Genomic DNA, 18804 nt, shown 5'->3' on the forward strand with positions numbered 1-18804 from the left:
CGCATTTCATACACAATGGCAATTCAAAGTGCTTTACGTAGAAGAAATTAAAATAATAAAAAGAAATAAGAATAATTAAAACAGTTTAGAAAAATAAAAATAAAAAAATACAATACAGTACAGTCGGACGAACATTGGCACAGTGCTCATTCATTAAATGCATAGCTAAACAGAAGTGTTTTGAGTCTGGATTTGAATGTGACTACAGTAGGAGCACATCTGATCTCCTCTGGAAGCTGGTTCCAGCTGCGGCTGGCATAATAGCTAAAAGCGGACTCACCATGCTTAGAGTGAAGCCTTGGTATTTCTAGCTGATATGATCCTAGTGATCTGAGTGATCTGTTGGGTTTATGTTGGGTTAACATCAGACATGTTACTTTGCTCACAGCTGGTCCAATTTCGATTAGAGGTCTCTTACCCAGAACATAACCTGCCCCGAAGCAGGTTAAGCCATGAAGCGTAAGTTACTATGGTGATGACCACCGCTAAAAGCCAAACCACTTTCATGGTTCTCAGGGTTGGCACATACTAAACAGAAACATACCTGGCTAGCCACCTAAACTGGCTTCATGGCATTGGCCCCAGGTTTAATGTCTGTTATTGTGAAATGATGCAACACCAGCCCACTAATAATCAAATGTGTAGAGGTAGCATGTCAGTGTTTTCAGAAGGTAAATGCTGAATGTGCTGTTGTTTGTGGCTGAAAAATTAATAATCAAAGCGTTTTATTGCAAATGTTTCTCTTAGCCAGGGAAATGCTCAGATGGAAACTGGTCTTTGAGGGTGTTCCTGGATCCTGACCTACTAAGCGTCGCATTCAGTTTATTAGTCTGGGTGGCGTTATTTACTTTTGGAGGAGATCTCTCTTGTGACTTCAGAGTTAGAGCACACAAAGAATTTTTCTCCCATGTATAATATTTATTTACGCATTGTGTTGTGTGCCACGTCAGTTTGTTATGTAGCATTTAATGGACTGACAGAAAATAATTAAAGTCCCCCTGTGGTGAAAATTTTAATGTTGTTTATATGTCTATGTGATGAAATGAATTAAATTTAAATTGATTTCCATTTTTAAAAAATATATCATGGAGGCGAAGGGTTGAGAAATAAGAGGAATTCATGATGTCAGCTGAAAAGTTGTTTCAGAGGTGGAGCAAGTTTGAATAATATTAACTGATGAATAATTCACAGTCAGACCAGGAACATGAATTATGAAAATGTTTAGATTTTGTGGTGCAATGCACTTTGTTTTTCAAATGCAAATAAAGTCACAGGATTCACACAGCAGTTTTTGAAACACTGTATGAGAGAGATATTATGTTCTACAGAAACATGGGACATCAGTTGACCTGCTTGATTTTCAACAGGCCTTTTTTTTTTTTAATTATCTTTGTTTGTTTGATTGTTTTAGGTTGATTGGATCTGCTAAAGTCTCTTTAAAAGACCTTGCCAGTAGCCAAGTTAAATCTCTCCCGGTGAAAAACTTGGCTCTAGTGGATGAAAATGGCAAGAACTTTGGAGTAAGTGTTTTTTCTATTTTTTTTATCTCCTAAATCAAATGACACACACATGTATATTTTTGTTATATTTTAAATACATTTTCTTATAAGTAGGTACTCATATAATCTGCACCCGCAGAACTAATTCCGTCATTCACACAGTCCCGTACATCCTCATCTTTTGCATTTTCTTTTATTAAAATACTTTCAGCTACCAAATAAGTATTATTGGGTCTCATTCACTAATAATTGCGTGGATAATTCATATTTACATGCACAGGAGAACTTCTCACGAAAATTTTCGGCTAATTCACAAAACGTGCACATAAACCATGTCCATACAAGGACTTTCCACACACCCTTACCTTTCGTCACTCTCAGCAAACACAAAGCTCTGTAAAGTCACATTCTAGTCTGAGAACACGTGCAGCAAGATCCTCGAGCAATGCCATTTGTGCCATCCTCAAAACCAGTTCAATCAAAACAAACCCCTTTAATAGACTTCTGATTGGCCAGCTGTATATACGTGTATTATAATATGTGTACATGTACATGATAAAATGTATTTAAGATCTATATCTAAGTGTTAAATTTCATCTAGGTCACCAAGTGTATGTGAATTTTGTGTTGAGTGGTTTAAATTTAGAATACATTTTACAATGAAAGTTATTGATGAATTATGATTTGTTCCTGAAAACATTCGTACGCAGATTTCAAGCACAAAGTTAGTGAATGAGACCCATTTGGTCCCATTTATTTACAACAAACTTTACTGGCTTAATTGACTTGTTAATTTGAATTAGGTCCTCACCTGTATTAAACCAGAGAGGCATATTTAAACAGCCCTTAAAAATGTTTTAATCTAATGTAGTTTTGTGATGATAGCATCACTGTCAATATTTACACATTCGAGGCACTTTCAGTATTTATGTAGTCAATTTGACACATTATTATGAGATAATTAGCTGCATCCTTTTGTAGGGGACCATCAGCGTGTTGATTGGCTATGAGCCACCTGCCGGTGCCATGACAAATCCACAAGATCAACAAGATGGCAGCATGGGCGGAAACACAGGTTAGCTGAGTGTGTGGCTCAGTGCTTTTCTGTTTGACCTTGTAATGGAGGGTTATACAGATGACATGCTTGAGGGTGTGTGAAATTCTGTGTAAAAATGAAGTGTGAAATGCATTTTCAGATACTTTATAGTTAAATGTCCATTGCAGGAGGAATGCATGAAGATCATTTTGTGAAAGGCTTTAGCTTTGAATATGTGTATTGCATGTTTGCCATGTTGCATATGTTTGACTGACACATGCCATAACGTGCTGCTTTATGTATTTTTTTCTTTGTGAATGTGCACTGATCAGCTGGGGGTGAAGAGGGTGACGGCACTGATTCTGGGGTCCCGGGTGCTGTCACATCCCCTGGTGAGTCTGGCCAGAAATTTCGGACAAGGAAACGTAATAATTTGGCCAACAAACCTCAGGATTTTCAGGTACAGCAGCGTCCTAATTAGTCATATGTACAGATGTCTCTTCCAATTTAAATGCTGACTGCATATGCTTTATTAGTCATGTTATTTTTGTCAAAGATCCGTGTGCGGGTGATTGAGGGACGTCAGTTGCCTGGAAATAACATCAAACCTGTGGTCAAAGTGCATGTGTGTGGAGATACACACAGAACTAGGATCAGGAAAGGAAATAACCCATACTTTGATGAGGTACACGATTGATATTACAGAATTTTTGTATTATCATTTAATTTATTTATTTAAAACCGCAACAATTGTTTTATTTATTTATTTATTTATTTAAACATTTTCTATTCTTAAGTACACAGTTCTATTCATGTACTATATTGTAATCTTGCTAATTGCTAATTTTCACCTGACTAAAACATTTGACAAACTTTTTTACAGTTTTGGGTGAACTGTTCTTTAAGGCTACATTCACGCTGCTGCAAGCCTTAGTGCTCAATTCTGATGTGTTGCTCCGATATATATTTTTTTGTTTGGCTGTTCTCATTATTTTTTAAATGTGGTCAATATCAGATTCAAGTGTGAACTGATCACAGTCTCAAACTGACCCCAAAAGAACAATTGCAAGACACTAGGCGCGTTTCCATTACAGATTTGCGCAAAACTTTTTTTTTTTTTTTTTTTTCTAAATATCGACAAAAAACTATTGCGAAATGACGGCGTTTCCATTAACCGATGTTATGCGACTAAAACTTCATTTTTCCTCTCGCGATAAGTAAAGTCATTCCAAAAATCATGGCAACGGACGTTGGTAGGTTTATGTACTATATACCACAATCCCAGCCACTGCACTGGCCATTATTATTAATCGAAGGAGATGTATGTGTGTTATCCAATCATTAATGACAAGGAAAGACCCTTATACTTGAGAGCGGCACATATGAGGTGTTTCTGGGTGTTTCTCACTCATTTCTGCATCGAGGTCTTTGATTGTGGCATTTATTTGAGGTTTAGAATCCAGTATTCCTGTAATTATTTTGTCTTTTATGAATTTAATAAAGAACTCTGTCTCGTATTCTGTCCAAACATACCGCGTCATCTACGTCAGGTGACCTGTAAATGCACAAAAATTCCCATTTCCATTGCAGTTTTGCGAAATATTACTTTTTCGAATTGCCTAAAAAACCACCTCATGCGAGCGTAAAAACTTTTTTGCGATAAATGGGAGTTTTTGCGAAAATTACGTGTTTCCATTAAGCGTATTTTCAATTCGCAATTTCAATTTGCGCAATTTGAAGAGTAATGGAAACGCGGCTACTGTTATACGAACGAAAACATGTAGGACACTAAAATTAGTGATGTACTCCTGAAGCACGTGAATTCATGTTTAGGCGATAGGGAGGATGAAGACAAGGATGAGGAGAAAGAAAGCATTTACTCAAAGATGAGTATTTCTAGGTATATTTATGTGGTTTTCCCTCAAGTTTTGCTTGTATAGAGCTTTCACCATGATGCAGTCCCTCCAGACTTCTGTCACGGCTGTCTTCCATATTAACCGAGTGACCAAAGAACTACAGTGAAATCTTTGGAGTGATCCCGTCAGTGCAGAATTGTGACGATTGTCGATCTAGAGTGGCGTAAAAGACGCATGAATTCCGATATGACTGTTAAGACTGTGGTTGCATTGCAAAACATCTGGGGCTGTATTCACAAAGACTTTTAAGGCTAAAAGTAGCTCCTAACTGGCGAATTTAGGCGCAACTCCTAAAAATAATGGGCGTGTCACTCGTAACTTTAGGACTCCTAATTTTTTTGACTAAGAGTAATTCACGAAGCATTTTAGCCCTAAAAGTAGCACCTAAGCCTGGGACAGCTTAAAAGAAGTCGAGAGGACTCCTAACTCACTAAGACCTATTCACAAACCGCTTTTTGTGGCATTTCACGTTGCAATGTTTTCAGGAGCTTCCAATCTCGAGGGAACAATTTTGCATTGTAGGCATAACTAGGGATGCAATAACGCCACCAACAACAACCAAAACTAGGCTACTCATTGCATGTAAACTAATTGTAACGTTTCATTGTGAATCAAATTATTATGTTCTTCTCTTTGCAAACGTAGGCAGAGGCATATAGTGACAGATTAATTCAATAATGTTGCAAAGATATTGTATCAATCCATATGTTTCATTAGGCTACTAGGCTATTTGTTTTGCCTTACTCTTTATTCATTTAGGCTATTTATTCAGTTATTCATCATCTTCCGTCCTTCGCACTACTTGTGCAGCGCACGCATTCTCAGACCTGTCACCTGTCACTCATCATCGTAGGGGAGGTGTTTGGAATCATTCCCGCGTTACAATCATCAGCCAATCAAAGTGGTCACTTCAGTCAAGCTCGTGCATGAGTAATGACGTCATCCATAGCAACGAAGACTCACTCTTAGTTTAGGAGTTGTCATTTTTCTTTACTAAGAGTAGGTCTGAAAGGCGTTGTGAATAACTTTTAAGAGAAAACTCCTAGCTAAAATCTTTTAGTGCGATTTAGGAGTACTCCTAGTGGTAAGATAAAATGCTTTGTGAATACGGCCCCTGAACTGTACCAGATTTAGTACCACATATAGAAGTGGTCTAAATCAGAATCAAATAAATCAGATTTTGTGAGTTTTGCTGTTCACATTAAAAACAGATAAGCATATAAGCGAAAACATCAGATTTGAGTCACTTTTGCCTGCAGTCTGAATGTAGCCTTAGACTCTATTCCTGATTATTTGAAAAGCCATAATTTCCTAAAATCTTAATAGAATGTCACTAAATACTGTATGTGTCACTCTTTCCAGATATTCTTTTTCAATGTCAACATGTTGCCCTCTGAACTATTTGATGAGGTCGTAAGCTTCCGGGTAAGAGGAGAACTTTTTTTTGTGACCAGTTTTCCTTTCTTTCTTTGTTATCGGTGATGTTGTTTTTCTTCTTTTCTGCAGGTGTATAACGCTTCTTCATTTAGATCAGACTGTCTCATGGGTGAATTCAAGGTAATTCAGTAAAATCCAAAGTGTGCTTTTATTATACTAGACATGCAGTGTACTTCAAGATGATCTTATGAATTAATTTCTCTTTTTGTAGCTTGATATAGGCTACATCTATGATGAACCAGGTAATTATCTGATACTCACAAAATATTCATTACATTTTATCTGTAGTTGAACAGATCATTAAAGGTTTGTTTTTAAACCCTAGCTCACTGTATCTTGAAGAAATGGGTTCTCCTGAGTGACCCAGATGAGTCGAGCTCAGGATCGAAGGGTTATATCAAAGTCAGCATGTTTGTGGTGGGAACAGGAGATGATCCGCCGGTACGTCCCCTGAAGATCATTTATATTAGCATCTGTGCACTGTATATTCACTCTTGCAGAACCTGATTTCACCAAGTACAACATGTTCCTGGATCAACATCTTTGTTGCTAAAAGACTGCTTTCTATCTGTCATAAATTTTGGAGAGAAAAAAAAAACTCCTAAAAATTTGTAAGCTTATCCTATACAAGCTGTATAAACTGGTCTTATTGGTTAATGTATATTTGACAGGTGGAAAAGAAGGAGGAGGACAGTGATAAAGATGATGTGGAGAGTAACTTGCTGCTGCCCGCTGGTGTCGCTCTCCGATGGGTAACACTTAAACTCAAAGTGTTTCGGGCTGAGGATGTCCCCCAGAGTATGACATTTATTCCTTATGCATTTGTTCTTTGAAGTAGCAGACAATCTTCTTTGGTTGATATGATTTGGATTCAGTTGCTAGTCCAGGAAAGGGTCCACATTGGGGATTCTTTATTTGTTGAGCTGGCACATTGAGACTTCCTGATCCCTCAAGGTGGTATCCTACTAGCTTACACAAAACCGTTCCCTGCCATTAACTGTTGAGTTGCTGGGACTGTTAACACGTGCACAGAGTTCCCTGATTCTCAAATGTCTGTCAGTTAAGCAAATGACTGGGGAAAAATCGGAGAAAGCTGGTTATTTTATTTTGTTCATATTTTGTTCTTATGATACAGAATGTTTTTAGAGAAAACAACTTGCACTGACATATCTTAAAATATGTCAGTGCCATTGTTTTGTCTCGAGATGTACACCAGTAATGTTTTTTTCTAAGGCACGTTAATATAAAAGCTACTTAAATATCCTAATTGAATTAAGGCCTGATCCTGGCTTAATATAAGCCCTAAACCGGGCGTTGAAAATATTTAAATAAGCTGTAGATAAAATTTTGTAAAATAAGTTGTATTTAGTAAGTTGTACCAAATGGTTTTTCTTAGACTGTGAAAGAATAATCCTCACTTTAAAGTGACAGAATTTGTAACACTGTTTGCATCTCACTACTGCTTATCAAAATACTTGAGCTGCACTTTAATGAACTGCACTTTAAGCCGCAAAAGTTAGTTAACTTATTGTTAAAGTAAATATAGTTGGAAGTATTTAGATTATTTGTACGTAAAATATGGTAAAAATAAGTTGTAACATTTGAAGTGCTTTTTGTTTTCAGTGGATGACTCCATCACCCAGACTTTAAAAGCAGCATTTGGGGGTCAAGAAAACAAGAAAAATCTAGTGGATCCATTTGTTGAGGCCTGGTTTGCTGGCAAAAAGGTACAGTCCACCCAGACATACTGTACAAGCATATTTCTTCTGCCTTTGTCTGAACTACAGTTCCATGTATTTCAGCTCTGTACACAAATAATTGAGAAGAATGCAAACCCAGAGTGGAACCAGCAGCTCAATCTGCAGGTCAAGGTAATTGGCTGGATTGGGAAAGATTTGTTTTTGCACTTTATTAATTTGTTAGTCCCCTGAAGTTTCTAATTGGAAACACTTTTGACTTGTTTTACAGTTCCCATCCATGTGTGAAAGAATCAAGCTGACTGTATTTGACTGGTGAGCATGGTGGTGGTAAAGTTGTGTGGCCACAGCGGATATGAACATTTTAAATCTGTGTTGAGAGAATCCCCTGTGTTAGTCTTGGAATGTGAGCTGGGAGTCAAAGTTTGGTCAGTGTTTTGAGCTGGGAGGACGCAGGCAGGCAGAATGAGTCATAGCAGGGCTGTCCCACCCTCTCCCACAATGCATTCCTCCCCATAAACCAGACTACAGCTGCTTAGGGAACAGTGGAAAAACTGAGAACTCCCCTAGCTGGACGGATTCAATGACACACTGGAACATTTAAGCTGACTCCCCCTCTTTCTCAGGGATCGCCTCTCTGGAAATGATGCCATTGGCACCACGTACTTGGATCTGTCCAAAATAGCATCCTCTGGTGGTGAAGTTGAAGGTATAGAATACAGAATACACTATTTTAATGTCAAACTATTTTTCTTTTCTTTTTTTAATTAAAGGGGTCATGTCCTGTGTTTGTGAGTTGTGCACTATGAAATTCAAAACTTAAATATTATTTTATTCATCTTTATTTGTTTTCTTTGTGATTATCCAGGAGATGAATTTTCAGCAAATAAAGGTTTAAAATTTGCGCTGATTCCAGATCTGCAATCCCTTGTGTCCAAACACATAATTTAGGCCTTCTAGTTATTCTATAAATTCTAGTTAACATGCAGTTATTTTAAGTTTTATTAAACAAGTTATTCTCTCAAACCAACTATTTTTATTCGTATTGTCTGAAAGGATATGGTACCCAAGGGGTTGCAGTTAATTTGCAAATTATAAATGCCTGTGCATGCTTTCGAATTAGCATTAGCACAGAACGCTTATGCTATTTTTGTCATGTTATGCAACATGACAAAGTTGAACAATGCAATTTAATATAACCTTAATCACCTGAATAAAATGGCATGGCATAATTAAGCATCTGACTTGCATAAGTTTGGAATAATTACATTTTGTTTTTGTCTTGTGCTTACCAAGGCTGCATTTATTTGATCCAAAAATGCCCAAGAAATGTTCTTCTCATCAATGTTGAAAACTGTTTTGATGCTTTTTTTTTTTTTTTTGTGGGAACTGTTATACACTACCATTCAAAGGTTAATATACAGTAAGTCAACATTTGAAGTGGATCCAAAAAGTGAATCAAAGTTGTCCTAAGACAAGAATGGGTATTGTTCAAAATTCATGTATAACTTTGATGAAAGGTTTTGATCCACTTGAAATGTTCACTACTGTATTTTTGTTCAGCAAGGATTCAGCTTATCTATCAAAGGAATAAATTACATTTTGAAATGTATTAGAAATTAAAAAGAAAATTTAAAAAGTAATATCTCACAATACTACTACTTTTACTCTATTTTTTTTTTTATTATTTAAAAAATGCAGCCTTTGTAAGAGATGCTTATTTATTTCAAACTTGTCTTGTTCCGTTATTGTGAAAATATTTCAGTTGTGAGTAATCATATTGTGCTGAAATCATCACTAACATTGTTTATCCATGTAGTTGAAATCACAGCATGAATTTAATGAATTATTATAATAATAATTTCATAAATTGTTTCTGTACATTTAAAATGATTCTTTATAATTCATGACACTAATTTAAAGAGCTCTGCTTTTGAGATGCTTTAACAAACCTTACTAATCTAACTACTAACTAATATCATGCCACTGGAAACTTTTAATTGAATGTGTTTTTCCACAGGAGAGACTGGGGAATCTGAGATGGGTTTCCTGCCTACTTTTGGGCCTTGCTATATATGTCTGTATGGCAGTCTGAGAGAGTTCTCAGGCTTACCTGACCCATATGATGACCTTAATTTAGGAAAGGCAAGTGCAGATAATTAATTTTATATTTACATTCCCAAGTAATTAGAATTTGCAGCAAAAATGCTTTTCAAATACGCTAAAGGATTTGTGAATATTCGCAGGGTGAAGGGGCGGCTTATCGAGGGAGAGTTCTTGTTGAACTCTCTACTAAACTTGATGGAAAGCCTGACAAGTCCGTGGAAGAAATATCAAGCGACGATATCTTGGTTGTTCAGGTGTGGCCCTTTGTTGAGTTTCCTTTCAGAGTAGTTTTTCACTTGAAGCCTATATTTACAGCTTTGTGTTTTTTTCTTTGCATAGAAATACCAGCGCAGAAGGAAGTATTGTCTGTGTGCAGTGTTTCATAGTGCGACCATGATCCAAGAACCGGGGGAGCCCATTCAGTTTGAAGTTAGCATCGGGAACTATGGCAACAAGATGGACCAAACGTGCAAACCTCTGGCTTCGACCACACAGTACAGCTGTGCTGTTTTTGATGGTGATGCACAGTTGGAAGTAGTTGGTGTTTATAAAAATAGGATGTGAGGTATTGATTTTTTTTTTTTTTTTTTTTTTTTGGTTCTTCCAGGTAATAATTACTACTACCTGCCATGGGGAGACACTAAGCCTGTGATTTCCATCACATCCTTTTGGGAGGATATCAGTCACCGGCTAGACTCACTGAACATCATTCTGTATATATCTAACCGTTTGGTAAGTGAATGTTTTGTATGACATTGAATTTAGGAGTGTGTGATTATAACGATTATAACTTGAACATTTAAAATGTCTCAAATCTGCTTTTGAAAGAGATCGTAGTATCATGCTTCAGTGCACATTCTATTCTCAGTTGCAGTATCAACGCGACATACCTTCACATCACATGTTTAGCAACGCAACAATAGGGACATTGCAGTTCTTTGCAATAACTAAAGTTTATTATTTGCATGCATTTGAAAGCTTTGCCAGGTAAACATTTTATTCGCACACTGTTCTGACCAAGCGACAACCTTCCTGTCTCTCTCTTGAAACCAATACGTAAGAGACTTAAACTGCAATTCATCGACTGGCCACTAGAGACAGGCTCCAAAAGAGTCAATCTCATATATCCCCCATGTTAAAATGCCTAACTTTACAGCAGAAAAAAATGTTTACAGCCTGGTGCAACAAGTGGTTTTGGTCTATGTAGCTAATTTTGCCATTCATGACAATTGTGAGGGGGGTGAATTTTTTTTTTATAACTCATCCGTTTAAATTATATTAAGCCTTAAAGTGCTGCATAATTAAGGGCGTGGCCACTTGAGTGACAGGTGGATTGCCACAGTTTGTTTGCTGTTAGCCGTCATGTCACCTCAGCTAATCCCGCCTCTTTGCCCATTTTCGTTTATCCGGGAGTGACGCGCAATGGCTCGGCGCTACCAATATGGCGACGGCCGGCTCCGCCCACTTTGGGCTTCAAAAATGCTCTTCAGAAACCTACGTGTGGCGTCATGGACACAGCGTCCATTTTTTTTTTTTACAGTCTATGGTTCTTACATGCACTTGTCAGAGCATAAGAGGCTTCTTGCCGACCCCAAACTTTAAGTGTGTGTGAGTGAGAAAGAGAGAATTAAGATATAATTATTTCTTTGAGCATCAAACTTTTTTTTAATACTTTTGCAGCAAACAAACCTCAGTATGTTAAAGTCTGCAGTACTGTCCAAAGCTACAGATGCAAGACTAGTAGAAATCTGGCTGAAGCTCATCAATCAGTTAATGGAAGATATCTCCAGGTAATGTCCACTTTAGATCTTATTTAGATCCACAGTCATCAAGATGTAACTACATGCATTGTTGAATGTTGTCAGTTGAAATATGGGAGATTTTCTTGTATGTAGGTCAGAGAGAAAGTGTTTTATTTGGGTCATGCATGTTTTAACTGATACAAACTACTGTGTGCTCAGTTTAAAAATTCCTGACCTGGAGGGGAATCCCAATCTCACAGCCCTGGATATTCAGATAAAGAAGTTGCGGGACAGTGCTCTGGAGAGCATCATGGAGGGGGCCAAACTCTTGTTTGAGGAGGCCACAGATGTTAATAAGTGCTTGAGCATCATTGAAACCTGGCTTGACAAACTCCTGCAACTTGCTGAGGAGGTATGGTTTTATTTTGTGTAGGATAGATTTTTTTTTTAACTAATTCATACTAATTGGTTAATTATAAATATATATCAATATTAGATATTCAGTTGTGCTTGATCATTTGCCATATTTTTTTGCCATTTGCTGTAATCTCACTTAGACGATGAGATCTCATCTTTAGACACCTAATAGATGTACAACAGTATTCATTTAGCTGTTTATGCTGTACATTAATGTTTTGGCTAAATGCACTTGTTGCATTTAAAATTATGTATTTTATTTTTGTTTAGACAAATTAGTAAAGAATTTTATTAATCTGCTATTTTTCAGAATAAATTAATATGAAAAGAATTAGCGACTTGTTATCGAACATAATTTTAATATTGATGCATCCCTAAATAACAAAAAAGAAATCAACCCATTGCTCTTAATTAGACTTTACTTCTCCAGTTCTTGGTTAGCCTCTCATAGCCAAACTTTACACTTAAGAACCAAGAAACCTGACCAAGACTGACAATATTAGACCAGCGAAAAGAAAATGCACAAATAATTGCATAGCAGTATCTGGCTATGAGTAGAATGTGACTTTCTGTCCATCTAAAATCTACTGATTATTTCACAGATAGAACTTAAACAAAATGTTGTATTCCATATTGTTTTCTGTGTATATCAAGTTAACATGCTCCTATGAGACACAAACAAAAGTCTTTTAAATATGCTACAAAGCTGAAAAACATTTTCTACTAGTAATGTAGAAAACGTAAATGTAAATACAATGCTTGTATTTTATTTGTACAGTATACTTTAGACGTTAGCGACTAGTGCTAGATTAGAATTGTAATTTAGGTGCTAATTCTTGTTAATCAGACTAATATGAAATCATATTTAAACACAATTTGTATCAACATCTTTTACCAAAGCCTCAGAACAGCATGCCTGATGTGATTATCTGGATGTTGAGAGGAGAGAAGAGGGTAGCGTACACCCGCATCCCAGCCTATCAAGTGCTGCATTCATCCTACTGTGAGCAGGCATGTGGCCAATACTGCGGGAAGACTCAGACTGTCTTTATGCAGGTATTGAGAGATTGTACTATGCTACTGTTCAAACATAAGGCATTAAACATGTTTAAGCTTTACTCTGAAATGTTCTGTCCCTCATGATGACTGTTTCCTTACAGTATCCCATGGACAACAAAAAAGGTTTGAAGATTCCCGTCCAGATACGTGTGAACATGTGGCTTGGGCTGGCAACAGAAGAAAAGAAGTTCAATAATTATGCAGAGGGGATGTTCAATGTATTTGCAGAACTGGTAAAGATTGTTTTGTGTTTTTGCTTTGAGGTCTGGACAGATGCAATCATTAGTTTTGAGCTAATGATGTCAATTTGTTTAATTTACAGTATGAGAACCAGGCTCAGGTTTTGGGAAAATGGGGCACCACCGGTCTGCTAAATCGCAGCAAGTTCTCTGATGTCACAGGCAAAGTTAAGCTGAAGCAGGAGTACTTCATGCCTCCTGTTGGCTGGGAGTGGGAAGGGGATTGGCATGTTGAACCAGAGAAAACGTAAGTTGTCCCCCACCCTCAACACAAACATTAAGAAATAGTTAGCAAATTATTATTTGATGCTTCCATGTACTACTACTATTGCTCATAATTAGAGGTAGACATTTGAACAAACTAGTAACTAGTGTTGTCAAAAATATTGATATTTCGACGGCGTACCAGATACGTGTTCTCTCTCTCTTCTCTTACATTTGATTACTTTAATTTTTGCAGTATTTCTTGCCTGAATATACTTTTAGACCCACCTGAAAAACGTAATGCTGTTTATTTAATTTTTCTCTTATTCTATTGCATTTATTTGTACTTATTTTATTACTGACTTTTTACTTGCATCAAAAAATTTAAATATCTGTATGGCAGTAGCCTATATCTGGCAGTTTTCACCATGGTATCAAAAATGGTATTGAATATCGATAATCTATATTTTTCAAGGTATCGTATCGAAGTTAGAAATTCCAGTATCGTGACAACAATACTAGTAACACTGAGTGTTATAAACTAAAAGCCATTTTTTATTTATTTTTTTTTTATTGTAAAAATTCAGTGCAATAGTAACCGCTGTTCATTCAAATTATAATGTCTGTGTCTGTTCAGACTGTCACAACCATTCGCATGCCGTTAATGTGACAGTTCTGCTGAAAGTTGGCAACTTTTTACCATAAGGTTCCTTTTGTTAACATTAGTTAACTATATTGAAAATGTAAACAATGAAAAATGCATTTATTAATCTTAGTTAATTTCAGTATTTACTAATACATTGCTTAAATCAAAAGTTGGTAAATTTAATTTACCAGACACAAGTTAACATGAACTAACAATTTATTAACCAATTTTAACAAAGATTAATAAAAACTGCAACAAATGTATTTCTTATTGTTAGTCAATGTTAGTTAATGCATTAATGGAAGGTTAATCTTAAGCTTAACATTTTTTTTACACATCGATCTGAACACATGCGAAAACCAGAAAATCAATGAAAATCATCAAGACTTTAGTCCCAAACATTTACTGTACAGCCTTATAGCAATGCCTGGGTAACCCCCCACAACACCTACAGTAGTATCATAGTGTCAAGTTTTGCATGGACAACCACCACTCATATATCCTTCAGAAACAGTTTAGTAATTAAATTGTATTTTCCTTGGGTGGATGGGTAGTCTGATGACTGAGGCTGATGCTGGACACACAGAGTTCGTAGATGAGGTCTATGAGAATGAGACTCGATTCCCAGGAGGAGAATGGAAGCTTGCAGCGGAGCCTTACACTGATGTGGTAAAAGAGTCTAACTTTAGCTTCATAACAGATGTCTAATCAAGACATTCGTAGATTTTGTTGAACAGTGTAGTTTCTTGTAGTTTCTATTTGAACTGAATTTACCGCACATACAGAAAAGTTTGTAATATCCCTCAAAAATCCTTCTATTCCTCATTGTTATCCTTTTGGTATTTACAGAATGGAGAAAAAGTTCAGAGCCCTACAGAGATTGAATGCCCTCCTGGCTGGAAGTGGGAGGATAACTGGACTTTTGATAGTAATCGGGCCGTCGATGAAAAAGGTAAGCTTGTCTTTGCTTTTTGTTTAGAAATATTGAATTTTGTTTCCTGCCCAATGAGCCACCTTTAAAAGAATTTTCTCCCAAAAAATTCAATTTCAAAGAAATTCCATTTAGAATTAAGAATTAAAGAATTAAAATTCTGTAATTTACTCAACCGCATGTCATGACCGTATGACTGAATTTCTTATGTGTAACACAAAATGAGAAGTTAAGCTAAATTTTTACTGCTGTTTTCCTTTCATTCCTTTCTCATTTTCTTCCCATGTCTCTAAAATAAAAAAAACATTATATTTCAAGTCTTTTCAAGTCATTGCTTTAAGAAACAGACCGGAACTTAATTTTCTAGTCTCTTAAAACCCTGCCTTCCTCTATAGCTAACTTCTGCCTCTGCTGATTCTGCAGACAATGAGATTGTTTGTTCAACATCTAAATAGTCTGGCACAGTGTTTGTTGTAAACTGGTTTTGCAGCGCAGAAGAGTTCCTCTGAAATCCTCCAGCTCCACCTGCCTAGATCTTCTACAGGATTTATATATACCTATTCATGCCACTGCAGGATATCTTACATTCTTACAGCAGTTAGTTAATTATAATAAAAAATATTATATAAATGTATGTACATGCATGCATGTATGTATGCGTAAATGTACACTGTGCAAACCAATGCCGTTAATGTCAAATCTGTCACAAAGCATCTTCCTGGCAAACATAAATGATATATGAAAGCTTCATCAGAAGGGAAGATTATCAGTACACAATGAAAAATGTCAGTATGTTCATCACACATAGCACTCGTATGACTTCAGAAGACTTCAGAAGGAATTTAGTGAAGCTTCTAAGGCAGAAGCTTTGCCTTTTTCTGGAGCCTGGCAGCTCCTGTTTTTCTTTCATTATGAAAAATGTGCTGCATCAAACATGCCATCCACAATAGAAAGTCATATAGGTTTTAAATGACAGTGACAGATTTCATTTTGATGACCTGAGAATAAAAATTCTAAGACAGTTATATGATGTGTATTTGTGAGTTTAGGTTGGGAATATGGTGTCACCATTCCACCTGATGATAAGCCCAAATCTTGGGTGGCAGCTGAGAAGATGTATCATGTTCATCGTCGCAGAAGAATGATCCGTCCTCGCAAAAGGATTCCTGGTGTCAAAACAGCCACTGATGCAAGTGTATATTGTGCATTTTAAAAGATTTTTTTTTTTAGATTGTGCCTTTTATAAAATGTATTTTCTAATTGTCTGACATGCAGAAGAAGGAGACAGGAGATGCAGAAGGATGGGAATACTCCTCGCTCATTGGCTGGAAGTTCCACAGGCAGCAGCGATCCTCTGACACGTTCCGCCGGCGGCGCTGGAGAAGGAAGATGGCACCCTCTGGTCGAGTTGGAGCCTCTGCCATTTTCAAACTGGAGGGGGCTCTGGTTAGCATCAAATTTTCCCATTTCTTATCCTAATACTATCCTACTTTTTATTGCCCACATAATGAGCTTTTCACTGTTGATTTACTTGACAGGGAGTCGACATGGAATCTAAAGTTGAAGAAAAAGGCACCAAAGCAGATGCTTCAGTTCAGCAGTTTGGTGCAAACAGGCCAACTGTATCATGCACATTTGACGGTGAGTTCATTGAGGACAGAGATTACAGAAATACCTTTTTTTTTTTTTTTTTTTTTTTTTTTTTTTTTTCAGAATATCCATTTTATTAACGTTAAGCCTGATTTTCTTTCAGGACCCAATGCATACCACTTGAGAGTCTATGTTTACCAGGCCAGAAACCTTTCTGCTCTGGACAATGACAGCTTCTCAGGTCCCATAGCAATTTTTATATTGCTGATTTGTCTTAAACTTATAATAAAAGCCAGGTCACTTTTCCAGATTATTCTAACTAAAATCATATTGGTTTAAATTGCAGATCCATACGTCCATGTGTCGTTCTTGCATCACAGCCAAACAACAGAGACAATCCAAAGCAACTTGAACCCGACATGGGATCAGACTCTTATATTTAAAAATGTGGAAATCTATGGTGATCCCCAGTCTCTCACCCTGAATCCACCCAGAGTGGTTATGGAAATCTTTGACCGTGATCAAGTGGTTAGTCTGATATATTTATACTCTCACTTTACTCCTCTCAGTTGACAATATCGTCTTCTCAAGGTGTCTCAGGATGCCTATTAAATTTTCAAAAATAGTTCACTATTTACAACACAAAAGATCTTTTTTTTATATAATAAAAAAATGGATCACATATAAACAGAATTTGTTGTTTACTGGTAAAATTTACGAATATTAGCTATTCTATTTCTTGCCTTTTAGAATGCAAGTGCACTCATAGTGTGAATGATTTGCAATTTGTTCATCCTGTTAGGGTAAAGATGAAATGCTTGGCAGAAGTACATGTGTACCTTTGGTGAAATTGACTTCAGGTGTGGATGGATCACCTAAACTCCTCTGGGAGCCTGTAATGCACAAAAATGGTCCTGCTGGGGAGGTTTTAGTGGCTGCAGAGCTCATTTTGAAGACCAAGGTATGGAATTTGGGTCATTTTAACCATATTAAAGGGATAGATCACCTAAAAATTATGTTCTTTACTCACCCTCAACTTGTTCCAAACCTGTATGAGTTTCATTCTTCTGCTGAACACAAAATAAGATATTTTTAAGAATGTTGGTGACCAGAAAGTTGACGGTAGCTATTTTTTTACTGTGGAAGTCAAAGTCTACCATCAACTTTCTGGTGTACAACATTTTTCAAAATATCATCTTTTGTGTTCAACAGAAGAAAGAAACAACGTAAGGGTGAGTAAATGATGACAAAATGTACATTTTTTGGGTGAACTATCCCTTTAACGGCTGCTCTGTGGTTCAAATAATATTCTGCTTGATAATTCATATGTTGTCTACTCTAGGGAAATGACACTGAACTTCCCCTTGCTCCTGCTAAACGAGGAGAGAAGCTCTATATGGTTCCTCAAGGGGTACGACCGGTTGTGCAGCTCACTGCCATAGAGGTCAGATTTATCTCCATGTGTTATATCCTTTTTGGGAGTTTTTTAAAAGGGGTTATATCATGCCAAATCTAATTCCTTAATCTGTCTAGATAATGTACTATTAAAGCTTCCTCTCCAGTCCAAAAAATACCATTTATTGAATTTAAAGCATGCACACAAACACCAAATTTTACACAATGATGTTTGATATTTGCAGGTTCTAGCATGGGGATTGCGTAACATGAAGATGTATCAGCTGGCTCCAGTTACTTCACCCAGTCTGGTGGTCGAGTGCGGAGGAGAGAGAGTTCTGACAGCGGTCATCAAGAACATGAAGAAGTGCCCTAATTTTCAAGGAAATGTCCTCTTTTTAAAAGTGGTGAGCATCCATCTCTACCTGTTGAGAAATGGCATTGTAATTCTTTCAAATAAATGCTCCTTGCTTTGCATTAGACTGTAAAATATCAAATGACATTCAATTACATTTGAATGTGGTTTAATTTTCCACACGCTTTTTTGAGGCCATAGACCATATGCGATCAGCGTCTTGTTTTGTATCTTTAGCTTCTACCCAAAGAAGAGATGTATGCTCCCCCTATAGTGCTGAAAGTCATCGACCACAGACCCTTTGGAAGGAAACCTGTGGTGGGTCAGTGCACAATAAGTTCCCTGGAAGAGTTTCGATGTGACCCTTATGCCATAGTAGCTGATGTTGCCATGTCTTCAAAAAGTACGTCCCCTTCACACCTTTCTGTTTACTGATTTATCTTTTTTCTTCTTCTTAAGGTAGAGGTAATTACATTGTATAAGGTGACATTGTATTGATATTCTTAAAGCATTCTGTGAGTTAGGTCACCTTTTA

General features: G+C 36.8%; 1 protein-coding gene across 1 annotated transcript in view; it reads left to right on the top strand.

Moving 5' to 3' along the window:
• myof (myoferlin) overlaps positions 1-18804 on the top strand; it is a 34997-nt gene that overhangs the window by 5216 nt on the left and 10977 nt on the right. Inside the window, exons 4-37 of the mRNA XM_079851710.1 lie at positions 1412-1520; positions 2481-2574; positions 2868-2995; positions 3092-3220; positions 5814-5876; positions 5958-6008; positions 6100-6130; positions 6214-6329; positions 6560-6686; positions 7512-7615; positions 7691-7759; positions 7857-7900; positions 8212-8294; positions 8454-8477; positions 9606-9730; positions 9832-9945; positions 10031-10208; positions 10299-10423; positions 11372-11481; positions 11653-11845; positions 12751-12906; positions 13011-13142; positions 13232-13395; positions 14553-14667; positions 14848-14950; positions 15979-16118; positions 16205-16375; positions 16468-16570; positions 16683-16760; positions 16866-17047; positions 17322-17480; positions 17862-17963; positions 18160-18321; positions 18507-18672. Of these exons, the coding sequence (XP_079707836.1) occupies positions 1412-1520; positions 2481-2574; positions 2868-2995; positions 3092-3220; positions 5814-5876; positions 5958-6008; positions 6100-6130; positions 6214-6329; positions 6560-6686; positions 7512-7615; positions 7691-7759; positions 7857-7900; positions 8212-8294; positions 8454-8477; positions 9606-9730; positions 9832-9945; positions 10031-10208; positions 10299-10423; positions 11372-11481; positions 11653-11845; positions 12751-12906; positions 13011-13142; positions 13232-13395; positions 14553-14667; positions 14848-14950; positions 15979-16118; positions 16205-16375; positions 16468-16570; positions 16683-16760; positions 16866-17047; positions 17322-17480; positions 17862-17963; positions 18160-18321; positions 18507-18672 (3950 nt within the window). The remainder of the gene's footprint in view (positions 1-1411; positions 1521-2480; positions 2575-2867; positions 2996-3091; positions 3221-5813; positions 5877-5957; positions 6009-6099; positions 6131-6213; positions 6330-6559; positions 6687-7511; positions 7616-7690; positions 7760-7856; positions 7901-8211; positions 8295-8453; positions 8478-9605; positions 9731-9831; positions 9946-10030; positions 10209-10298; positions 10424-11371; positions 11482-11652; positions 11846-12750; positions 12907-13010; positions 13143-13231; positions 13396-14552; positions 14668-14847; positions 14951-15978; positions 16119-16204; positions 16376-16467; positions 16571-16682; positions 16761-16865; positions 17048-17321; positions 17481-17861; positions 17964-18159; positions 18322-18506; positions 18673-18804) is intronic.

This window comes from Squalius cephalus, assembly GCF_949319135.1.
Source record: "Squalius cephalus genome assembly, chromosome: 19".
Taxonomy (NCBI): domain Eukaryota; kingdom Metazoa; phylum Chordata; class Actinopteri; order Cypriniformes; family Leuciscidae; genus Squalius; species Squalius cephalus.